This window comes from Schistocerca serialis, chromosome 2 (assembly GCF_023864345.2).
Source record: "Schistocerca serialis cubense isolate TAMUIC-IGC-003099 chromosome 2, iqSchSeri2.2, whole genome shotgun sequence".
In the NCBI taxonomy this organism is placed as follows: domain Eukaryota; kingdom Metazoa; phylum Arthropoda; class Insecta; order Orthoptera; family Acrididae; genus Schistocerca; species Schistocerca serialis.
In genome coordinates, this window is record NC_064639.1 from 567,275,369 (window position 1) to 567,287,430 (window position 12,062).

Genomic DNA, 12,062 nt, shown 5'->3' on the forward strand with positions numbered 1-12,062 from the left:
CAGATGTCAAACTGTACTGTGACTTCTCAAGTGGAAAACCTTGTCCATTCTTGCCTCCTACATTCTGCATGTGCACATTTGAAAGCATACATAACCTGCATCATCCTGGCATCAGATCAACATTCCACCTAGTCTTTCAGTGATTGGTTTGGCCTGGAATGCAAAAAGACTGCCAAGAATGGACTTGTACATATGTAAAGTGCCAACAAAGCAAATTTTCCTGCCATGTGTATGTATCAGCGGGGGACTTTCCTGACACAACTACAAGATTTACACTTGTGTAAGTCAACATCATATGCCCATTGCCTCTGTTGAATGGGCATTGTTATATTCTCCCTACTATTAACCATTTTACTTGCTGGCTGGAAGCAGTGCCAGTTGATAACATCTCTGCAGATACCTTAGCCTTCACTTTTGTTTCAAGTTGGATTTCTCAATTTGATGGCCCACTACATGTCACAATAGACCATGGCCTCCAATCTGAATCTGACCTGTCTGCTCAGCTCAACAAATTCTGCAGCACTGTTCACCACAAGGCCATAAGCAACCATCCAGTGAGTAACAGTATGACAGAACGGCGGCACCATTCTCTAAAGGCGGCACTCGTGAGTCATAAAACAAACTGGACCACAGCTGTACCAATGTTTTACAGGGTCTAAGGAGTACTTGCAATCCAGGCCTAGATTTATAGTCAGCAGAACTAGTTTAAGGCAAAGCTCTGCAGCTTGCAGGAGAGTTTGTAGACACACAAACCTTCCAACACACTAACCACAACTTAACGTGAGTTTGTTCATCAATCGAGGGTTTGGCCTTCACAAGTTCATCCTCGCACACTTTGTGACATGACAAATCTCCTAGCTGTATACATCATGACCTTTAAACATGTACATACATGATGCTTCATATCGATGGCATCAAACTCTCACTTCTACAATGGTACACAGGTCCACACACATTTCTACAAGGAGGAGCACACGTTCTGGACCTATTAGTAAATGTCAGCTTCTCTATCAACCATGTCACATCTGCATATGTTTCCCAGGAAGTACTACTGACTGATGTAGTGTGGCTACAACCCCCAGCAGCAGCAGCAGCACCACCACCACCACCAGCCCTTATGCCCCCTATCACAGACCCTCTTTCAGAATGCACAACACAATCAGGATGATGCTTGCATTTCTCAGCATACCTTGTGGACTGTGCTCCACTTCCCCCGAGGGGGCTAATTTAACAGTCTAGGTTACAGTCCTCCTTGTGCAGTGTCAAATCATGTAAGCATGTGTTTATTTATATCACAGCTGTTAAAACATTTTTTGCTCCAGCTACAAGAGGCACTATTTTATTACTTAGGAATGTGCTTATTCTTAGAGTGGTTCACTACCGTTTTTAGATAATGTATTACCAATTTGGTTGGTTGGTTACTAGATAGTGTGTTTCGTGTTTCCTTGAGTTAAGGTTCTTCTTGCATAAAACTTCTACAAAGCTGTTAACTCCCAATAAGTTTCCCTGCTGTGTAATCAATTAAGTATCTGTTTGATCCTGTACAAGAGCTTATGTTTCATATGTCACCAGGCTAGACTTCCACAGGCACTACTAAGTCAGATGGATAGCATATTGGGCAGCCAACCTGACCAATCTCTAGTAAGAGAGCTTTTAAAACCACATGTGACAAAATAGGTAAAAGCTGATGGAGGGAGACATTTTGATGGATATCTTCTGCTATCTACTGGGGCACATTTTCAACTGCCCCCCTCCCTCCCCCACCCTCTCTTTTTAGAAAACATTCCAAGCCAAGTGAGACTGCTTATGAGCACATAGTTCATTCAAAACAAAGTGTACCAACAAACTGGATACAAATGCAGAACATAAAATGTTATTCCCTAATTTATGAGTTACTGCAAAAAGATGCATCAAATGCATGGGAAATACTACTTCTCAAAACATTATTTAAAAAAACAAGAGTATTTGAAACCAAAACAAACTACTATTAGGCTTTAAATTTGTCAAATCTGGTTTAAAGTTCCTGCAAAATGAAAGATGGAAAACACATGTGGTGCATGTAAACAATACAGTGCCATTTAAAGTTTCTGATTCTGAGCCTTTCTTCCAATCACCTACTGCACTGACAAACTTCAGGACATTTTAGATGACACATATATTCTGTACATGAAATACAAAAGAGAAGAAAACACAGTAAGCATAGTGTTAATTAAAAATATTTACATATTCTCTTTTATAAATAACTGTGTATACTCAAATAACATTAACCTTCAAGCACTCCATAACTATTCAGCACAGGGAAAAATCTGCCCACTTAGCTATTCAGTACCTGGTAGCAACTGGAGTATGGAGCACTCAGTGAAAGTAGACAGATTAAGCAATGAAAACTCAGTACTCAAGACAGATTATACCAAGTGTGTCCACAGCAGTCAAAAAGTTAATGGAAGGAAGTCTACCAAGTGAAATAATATCAAAACACGAATACCATCTCTTAACAACTTATGCAGGTTAATACAATTCTAGTAACATACCGTCTGATGTAATGTCAGCAGAAATAGCAGCATTCCAGAGAACCAAGAGGACACCATGAATCATGGAAAATGAAAGACAGTGTGAATAAGAAAAGACCAACAACACAGATCTACTCAAATAAGAAATTAAAATGTTAAGTAACACATGCCACCCATGCTTAGATTTTTATGTCATGCTGCTGAAATGGACATTAAAGACTTTGTTGTACAATAACCAAACCAGTATATACAAAAATACAAACATAAAGAGTCAAATACTTATACCACAATATAAACAACATTTCTATGTGCATTTCATTTTTGCTTAACTCACAGATTAGATAAACTGATGCTTGTCAACAAAATGTAGCCTACACTACAATTTATCAATTTTTGAAAATATAATACAACTGGATAGATAAGAAAATCTACTCACCATGTGGTGACAGGAGTACATACACACATGTAAAGGTTAAGGAAATTTGCAAGCTTTCGGACCCAGTGGCCCCTTCTTCTGGCAGAAGGGCTGAGGAAGAAGGAAGATTGGTGAGGTTTAGAAAATGGGGAGAGTATGGAAAAGTCATCCAAAAACACAGTTCAGGAGGTCTTACGGGACAGGATGAGAAAGAAAGACAGATTTTCAGGGACTACACCAAATGATATTTGAAAACCTGAGAGCTTATTCAAATCTAGTATTGCCAGATTCTTTTTTTTACCCTGTTAGGGACAAATGTTCAATTGGGCAAAAAAATGGGATTTCATTTTTTTTTACCTTGGACAAATGAGAAGCACAATTATTTTTTGTGAATTTGTCTTTATTATATTTTAATGAAGAATGTGTAAGTTTCAACATGCTTTTGTTTGGTTTTACATATTGAAAAAATCAATGTGGTTATAATCATAGTTGGAAATGGTCATTAATTAATTTTTCATCAAATTTGGGGTATATTAATTTTGTGCATCACACCATTTTAAATTTTAATTCCATCTGTGAAAAATCCTTTCTACAAAGCACTTAGAACAAGAGATACTAAAGATGAATGATAAGAGGTGAAAAACATTAGAGATTTCATTCTTGGAAAACCTTTCCATGATTTTTTTCCACTTCTCAATCACACACTTATTTTTGTTATCAAAAGACTCCCATGTCCAAGCTTATTTTAATTATTTGAAATTCCTCGTATAAGGAGTCCATGGTCAGTTGATTGATCCTTGAAAGTTATACAGCTTTTTCAAAATGGTCATAATTTATTGGTGATTTTAAGTTTGAAAACAATATCTTGGACAGAATTTTTTTCTGAGAAATCGTATCATGGAAGCAACTATCTTACAACATTGGTGTAGAATTGCAGAAAATTGTCCCAAATAGATTGTTTTGTATTTGTGCTTAATTCATCCTTTTTTTTTTTTTTTTTTTACTTCTGAAAAAGTTGTGTTTAATTCTTTGGTCAGTCTTTTCACAAATCCCTTGCATTTCAGCATGCATCTCAACAACTTACAGAGAATCTGATTTAATCTTCTTCATTGTTGTTTCTACCAAAAATATTATGTTATGCAAAAATGACAAATACACTGAAGTTTTTTTCCCTTCTTCTCTACATGGGATCATTTTCTCTAAGAGATGCGGACTTCATTGTGGAAGTTGAGAACAAGAGTTTTCAGTGCCAGTTATGTTTTCAATACTCTTTTGACAGCAAGACCAACAGATAAAAATCTTGTGGTGACATGTTTTGTTATTTCTTCCCATTGCATTTCATTCACTTCAAATTGGAGTTCATTTCACAGATCTACTGAAGCGACTGAAAATTTTCAGTAATCAAATTTCTACATCCACTTCCAATCTATCAGTGCTGTATTTTACAGCACTGTGGAGAACACGGAAGGGACAACCAGCTTTGACAATTTTATCATTTTAAGGTAGAGGAAGTGTATAAATGGAATAGGTTCTGCCGCAGTTTACATTAGTATTGTCAGCAGCAAATGCTAAAACTTTATTTACATCCAATCCACCCAATGTGTGTATTAATAACTTCAAAACTTTATATTCACATTCATCATTACATTCTACAAATTCCAGTAGATGGTTTACAGCCCCAGTATCGTAATCTAAGAATTGTATGCAAATTGGAAACATTTTTCTACCTTTTTTTTTTGTACCTGTCACTACAAGTCACTACAGAAAAGTGTAGATTTTCTCCTTGGATGTTCCTTATGATATTTTTAACAGATTCTTGGGCCAGTACTTCACATACAACAGATTCCACTTTTGTTCTTCTGTAGCTAAAACTTTGAGCAATTTTGGAATCACTACATATATATGGTAATAATGTGCATGAACATTCCATACTATTGTAATTAAGAGAATGCTTTACCATGTGATAAACAGATGTGAGTTCTTCAGTAGTAGTCTTTTATGTCTCTGAGACAGATAGTTCAGGCTTTGAGAAATATCTGTATAAGGTACTTGATGCTCTATTGTTAAAAAAGTCATGTGACATTTAGTAGATGCATGTTGTTTTGCATCAGCAAAGCCTCTATGAGCACACAAGAAATCTTCATTGTATTGGCGACAGTATGCCTTGTATGAGTTTTCTTTTCCTTGTCTTTAGCAGGAATAACTATTTTCCCAATTCAGATAACACTTCATAAACCTGTTCTCTTTCTCAGAAGGTATTTGACCACTTCTTGATGAATTATCTGTGTCACTGTCACTTAAATCACTCATTTTGTCTATAGCTTGAGAAATTATTCGCAAGTGTAACTTGTTCAACACTCAGCAGTTCTCACAAAACAATGAGCGAAATTTTAAAATAGAATGACAGTCAAGAATTGAATTAAAAAATCCTTGCAGTATTGTAAACACATATTGGTATAGCACTTAAAGGAATTAGCAAATGAATGAAAATGTTAAATATAAAATTGTAGAATGAAAGTGAGATGGATAATAAATAAGTAGAAGAATGTAAAACAAGCAGACAGAGGCAAACAGAGATGCATGGCATCAAGCGATAAGTTGGGAATTGGTGAATATTGACCCCCCCCCCCCCCCCCAAGCACTATCAAAGAGTGACAGTTGACATAATCGCATCTTCATGCGGTACTTGGGTATATAAGAGGTGCCCGACAGTGTAGCATGTTAGATTTTGCATTAATAATCGAACAAGGGTGAAATACAGGACAGAGTCTGTCCCCATGGGACATTTAAAATTATGCCAGAAATACAGGATGTCCCAGGAAATATGAGACATCTGGCAACACTATCCTAATTCCATGTAACTTTCTTTGATACTGACTTCATCCTCACTGAGGGTCAGCTACACATTTCTTTTCATGTTAAACCAACTGACAAGCAACAGTGATTTGATTTTGACAGTTGCCATCCTTCCCAATGCCAGATGCAGACTTTTTACACAAATACACCATCATTCTGATCTCAGCCTTCAGTGGACATAATTACCCAACCAGCTAGTTCAAAATCAAATTTCCCATGCTATCACATTCAACCCTTGTACTGCTCATACTTTCAAAAAATAGCTTAGGAACACACCTCTTGTCACTCAGTATTATCCAGGTCTTGAATGAATAAATCAATTACTTCAACAAAGCTATGGCTTCCTCAAATTATGCCCTGAAATGAGATCCACTCTGCCTGACATTTTTCCCACCACACCTAGAATAGCTTCTTGTCGCCTTCCCAATCTCTGCAATATCCTGGTCAAACCCTATGGTCCTCCTGCACCCATTTCCCTATTCCCTACCTCGTGGCTCCTATCCCAATGACTGTCCCAGATATAAGACTTGCTCAATGCACCCTCCTACCACCACCTTTACAAGCCCTGTAATTGGCAAAACATACACTATCGAAGTGAGAGCCACCTTTGAAATGACATGCCATGTACTAGCTATGTTCAGGCTTTTACATTGGTATGACTACCACGAGTTATCAATCAGAACAAATGGACATAGACAGTGGCTGTACACTGGCAACACACAATATCCTATTGCAGAGCATTATCTACAACATGACACTCATGACTTTGGTGCCTGTTTCACCACATGTGCCACTTTGTTTCTTCGCACAAACAGTAACTTCCCAGAACTCCACAGGTGGGAACTGGCATTACAGTATGTTGTTTCTTCTTGCCACCCACCTGGCCTTAATTTACATTAATCTCTTTGATCTCAGCATTTCTGTTCAGTAATTAATTCTTCCTTCAATACCTTTTAGTCTTTTGTATCTTATTTTCTGACCTGTCTATTTTCCCTACTCCCCACATCTACTACCTACAATGTACTTAGCTTTCCACTCTTATCAATTCTTGCATGATGTTTTGTCAGTAATCTCTGTATTGTGTATTACCCTATCTTCCACTTCCAAGCCCTCAGATTTTCCATCTCATCTGGTGCAGTCCCCAACAATCAGTCTTTCCTTCTCATCCCACCCAGCAAGCCTCCCTAGACCAAAGGTTCTGGATAACTTTTTCAAACTCTCCCCACTTCTGAAAACTCACCAGGTCTTTGTCTTCCTCCCTCTTTCTTCCCCTTCAAATCTTCTGCCACCGACTCTGAAAGCTTGTAAATTTCCTTATCCTTGATACATGTGTGTTGTCCTGTCTATGCTACAATTTAGTATCATTCTATAAGGTTTAGTTACATACAGAACATATTTTTAAACAACATATCCAAATTCAAAACTATGCTACAAATTACATAAACATATAACACAATGATTTCAATTTAACTTGTATACTTGGTAGTTGAAATCAATTTGGGTTCCAGAGCACTGGAGGAATATGTAAGCCAATACTGACCCTACGACATATCTCAGAGGACAGACAGAAAAAAGGCAAATCCATGTTTCCAGTATATGTACATTTATATAAAGCTTTTGATGATGCTGAATGGAATACACTCCAGAAATTCTGAAAGTAGCAGGGGTAAAATACAGGAAACAAAAAGTTATCAACAACTTGTACAGAAATCAGACTGCAGTTCTATGCATCGAGGGTCATGAAAAGAAAGCAGTAGCTGATAAGGGAGTGAAACAATGGTGTAATGTATCCCGGATGTTATTCTATTTGTACACTGAACAAGTTGTGGGGAAAACCAAGGGGGAATTTAGGAAGGAAATTCAATTTCAGGGAGAAGAAATAAATATTTCAAAGTTTGCTGCTAACTTTAGTTCCCTAAACGGCAACAAATGACTCTGAAGAGCAATTGAATGGAATCGTTAGTGTTTTGAAAAGAAGTTACAAGATGAATATCAATGAAAGTAAATCAATGGTGGACGAATGTTGTCTAAATCTGTAGAAGCTGATGAAATTAATATTCGGAAATGAGATACTAAAAGTAGTAGAAGAGTTTTTTTTTTTTTTTTTTTTTCTATGTGAAGAGAAAAATAACTTACAATGGCTGAAGTCTAGAGAAATAAAATGCAGACTAGTGATAGCAAGAAAAGCATTTCTGCACTTCTGAAAATGAGAAATTTGTTAAAATTAAATGCAAGTACTTGATACTTGTCAGGTGTTTGGGTTTGTTTGATAGCGAGACATGGATGATAAACCGTTCAGACAAGAAGGGACTAGAAGCATTTCAAATGAATAACAGATGAAGAGATACTGAACTGAATTGGAAATACAAGATATATATATGGCAGAACTTCATTAAAAGAAGGGATTGATTGACAGCTTTCATAAAGAAGCATCAAGGAAGTCCATGTGGTGATGGAAGTGGGGTGACTAAAATTTGCAGAAGGAGACCAAGGCTTATTATAGGAAGTAGGTTCAAATGAATGTAGGCTGCAGTAACTATGCAGAAATGAAGAAGCTTATGCAAGAGATGAAGAAGCTTGCACAGGACAGACTATCATTGAAAGCTGCACCAAACCAATCTTCAGACTGAAGAGCACATAGACAACTACCACAGTTCTTCTTGTCTTAAGATCACATATCAAAAGAATGTTTCATTTAACACACTTCTAAATGTTTAGCTACCAGCTGCCAAAAGCTCACTTAGTCTAATTTAATAGACATGTCACCATGCACACTCCAAATCTTATATGTGGGTATCCAATAAACCCATTCACTTCAGCAATCTGTAGACCAGGTGTGGTCAAATAGTGGCCTGCGGTCCGCATGCGACCCACTAATGATTTTGTTTTGTGGGCCACTAAGACAGTTAGAATTTTTATAACACAATATTACCTTCCCTGAAAGGCAAAGTTAACTAATGCATGCAACTCTTTTAAAACGTGCAGCCCTCCGATAATCTCTGCCTCCACAAAGTGGCCCCCACACCAGAACTATTGTCCATCCCTGGTGTGGACAGATCACACTACTTCTTAAAGTTGTAGTATACACTATGTAAAGAATTTAGAGGCACCGGCAATCCAGAGTGAGAATTTCATTGTGTGTACTACTTCCCCTTCAGTATTTTTGGGTGCAGGGTAGTTAAAAAAGGAGAGTTGATATCAAGTAGTACACTTGTCTATATCCTTGGAAACTGCTAGTGTGCTCCTAGGAGGTGATGCACAAGAACAATATGTTCTCCCTGTGAGAAGTGATTGAACACTAATGAGTTGTGAGCAGTCATGCCCACAGAAACTAGCTCAAATCATAAGACATTAGATGTCCAGTTTTTGACATGTTAGGAAACAATTAGACTCAGCCACCTTTACATTTTCATCTCTCAAAGCTACCCATTTTTTCTATTGTATTCCTTTCTGCCATTTCAATGAATCATTGTTTAATGCTCCCTTCAAAACTCTCTACAGCCAATGATTCTTTTAATTTATCCAGGATGCTCCTCTTTAACTTCCTGCCTTTTTGAAATTTCTTCAGTTTGAATCTGCATTCCACATTTACCCTTGGACATGATTTGCAGCTTAAAATGCAATTACAAATCTGTTTTATTCTATCTGAAACCTTCTTTAAAACACTAATCATCATCATCATCTGAAACCTTCTTGTGTCTCCAGGTTGTTTCCACAATATACAACTTTCTTTCCTAATTCTTCAACAAAGCAAGAGAAATTACTAAGTTCTGCTCTATATGAAGTTGTACTAGGTTGTTTCACATTTCATCCCTTTCTCCAGTCCCTGTTCTCTTACTACTTTTCCTACTACTGAATTCCAGTGTCCAATCACAATTAAATTTTTGTCTCTTTAGACGTAACGAGTATTTCTTTTATTTAATTTAATTTTTTATCTCATCATACATTTTCTCCAATCTTTTCATCATTTGTAAATCTAGTAAGCATATGTGTCTTTGAACTGTGTTTGGTTGTGGCTTTTGTCTCATCTTGGCTGTTATGATCTGTTCTCTATGCTGTTCACAGTTCTTTACCTTGCTCATTATTAGACCTACTCCTGCATTACCCAAAAGAGCTGAAGTCCTCTTTGTCCAATCATCATACCTCGTTAGTTCTCACTATACCTAACTTCAGCCTGTTAACTTCTCCTTTTAAAGTCTGTAACCTAATACTCTTTCCAACCCATAGAATGTCAGATTTGTTTTTCTAACAACAGCATCCTCCCGAATTGTCCCCACCTGGAGATCCAAATGGTCTACTATTCTGGCTCCAACTGTTTTAATTGTTTAATCATACTGCTTAATGAAATTTGAAACATTACTGTTAGGGGCCTGTAGAGCTGCCGGATTATTATTTTCTCAGTCAGTTACAGAAAAATGGCACTTTAATAGTGTGAATATGATACTCATTAGCACCCATGACCTGAGACTTTATTCCACTTTTTGTTATATAGTCACTTCCTACATCCTTATTTTATGCCAGCAGTAATGGGATAGTAACTTACAGCAGTCTTATATGAGCATAACACAAATATTTACAAAATATCCATTCCAGCAATTATATTATCTGGACATCAGTGAGAACTGCTTTTTTATGTTACATATTTCTATGTTAATGTCTATTTACAATACTTCTCCATCTCTTCTTTCCATTGAGTCCCACAGAGTAAACAATGTCAGCAATAGTAAGTAATGACAGTACCTTAAAAATTGTGCAAGAGAGCAATTTTATGAAATAATACTGACCTCAGAATCTTAAGTGACATGTTTCTTCTGTTGGTTCACTCTCAGATGTTCAACATCAATGCTATACAAAAAGAGTGGCTAAAATTTTACAAAGGTCATGTAATATTTGTAAACTGCCAAATACATTCCTTTTATCCCTATTATTTTTCATTCACATACATCTCTAAAGTATAATAGAAGTGATCATTGCTGACAAATATTTGTGTATAATTATGAAATTAAAGTAATGTTTTAGTCTCAATTAGTAAATACATTGCATCATGCAGTAAACTATAAAGTAAAGTTGACCCATAAATATCAATGCTATGCTACAAACCCAAATTTCCGTGTATCTGGATTCATCATTGCTAATTGCATCCGACGCCTTGTTACATCCAGTGGGTATGACACTGACTGTGCCACAGCTCCAGCTAAACCTCCACATAAGAGCTTTGCTGGCACAGCCAAAACAAGGCCACCTAGTCACAAATTTAATTTCAGTTCAAGTAAAATTTATTATTACAGAAATTGTTTCTCTACAATTAACTGATGAAAGTCTCTTACACACACACACACACACACACACACACACACACACACACACACACACACACAGTTGGCAAACTGTTATTTCTGCTATCTGGTAAATGCTACAATGAAAAAGTTTTAAAATAAAATAACTCATTGAACAATGCTGTGCAGCCAACAGCTGTTACCTAAAGAAAGATAACATTACATAAATATTCTAACATTTTGGCCACTGTGAAACTAATGTGACACCAAAGTTGATTCTGGGTACGTAATTCTGCAGAAATTTAATATTTTTCAGATTTAAGCTCTATTTTTGACAACAGAAGGGATACAGATGTCTCAGAATGCTGACTGCCATAATAAACACACGCTTGCAATTTGGAAAGCATTTGCAACATATTCAAAATATTTCTAGAGGTCAGAATTCAGTCAAACAGTATGTTATGATTGTGATAAAAAAATATCACATATGCATGTATTTTCTTTCTTCATCTTATTTTTTATATTGAATTACTTATCATTCCTCATCCCAAAATCAAACCAATTAGTCTACATGAAAGTTAACTGGAAGTTGTTCTGCAAATACCTGTGTTGCGAGGGCACGGTTGACAAGTTACATTAGGAATGTATTTCATGCAGAGGTATTTCAGCTTCTCAAAACAGTAGAATGAGAATCCAGCATAAGGGACCATACCACATAATGTTGGTACAAATCCTCGATAAAGTGCTCTGATGCCACCTTCCTGAAAAAAGCCATTATTATAAGTTTCTTTACAATTAAAATTTTAGGAAGTGTATTAGCTCAAAATGATTATCCATATAGTTACTTGCTAATTCTCGAAAGTCACTGAACATTTAAATGATATCATTTTAGAAATTTTCTACCCATTTATAATAAATTCATCATATGTACACGTTTATAAGCAATCCATGTCAATTCCAGAACCCACCACAAAAAAAACTTTTTGCATTAAAGTGACTGACTAA

At 36.4% G+C, this 12,062-nt stretch overlaps 1 protein-coding gene across 1 annotated transcript in view; it reads right to left on the bottom strand.

The window, feature by feature from the left end:
• LOC126457565 (graves disease carrier protein-like) overlaps window positions 1–12,062 on the bottom strand; it is a 193,369-nt gene that overhangs the window by 32,047 nt on the left and 149,260 nt on the right. The window contains exons 5-6 of the mRNA XM_050093979.1: window positions 11,662–11,818; window positions 10,882–11,023 (exon numbers count right to left, since the gene is read on the bottom strand). Coding sequence (XP_049949936.1) covers window positions 10,882–11,023; window positions 11,662–11,818 — 299 coding nt within the window. The remainder of the gene's footprint in view (window positions 1–10,881; window positions 11,024–11,661; window positions 11,819–12,062) is intronic.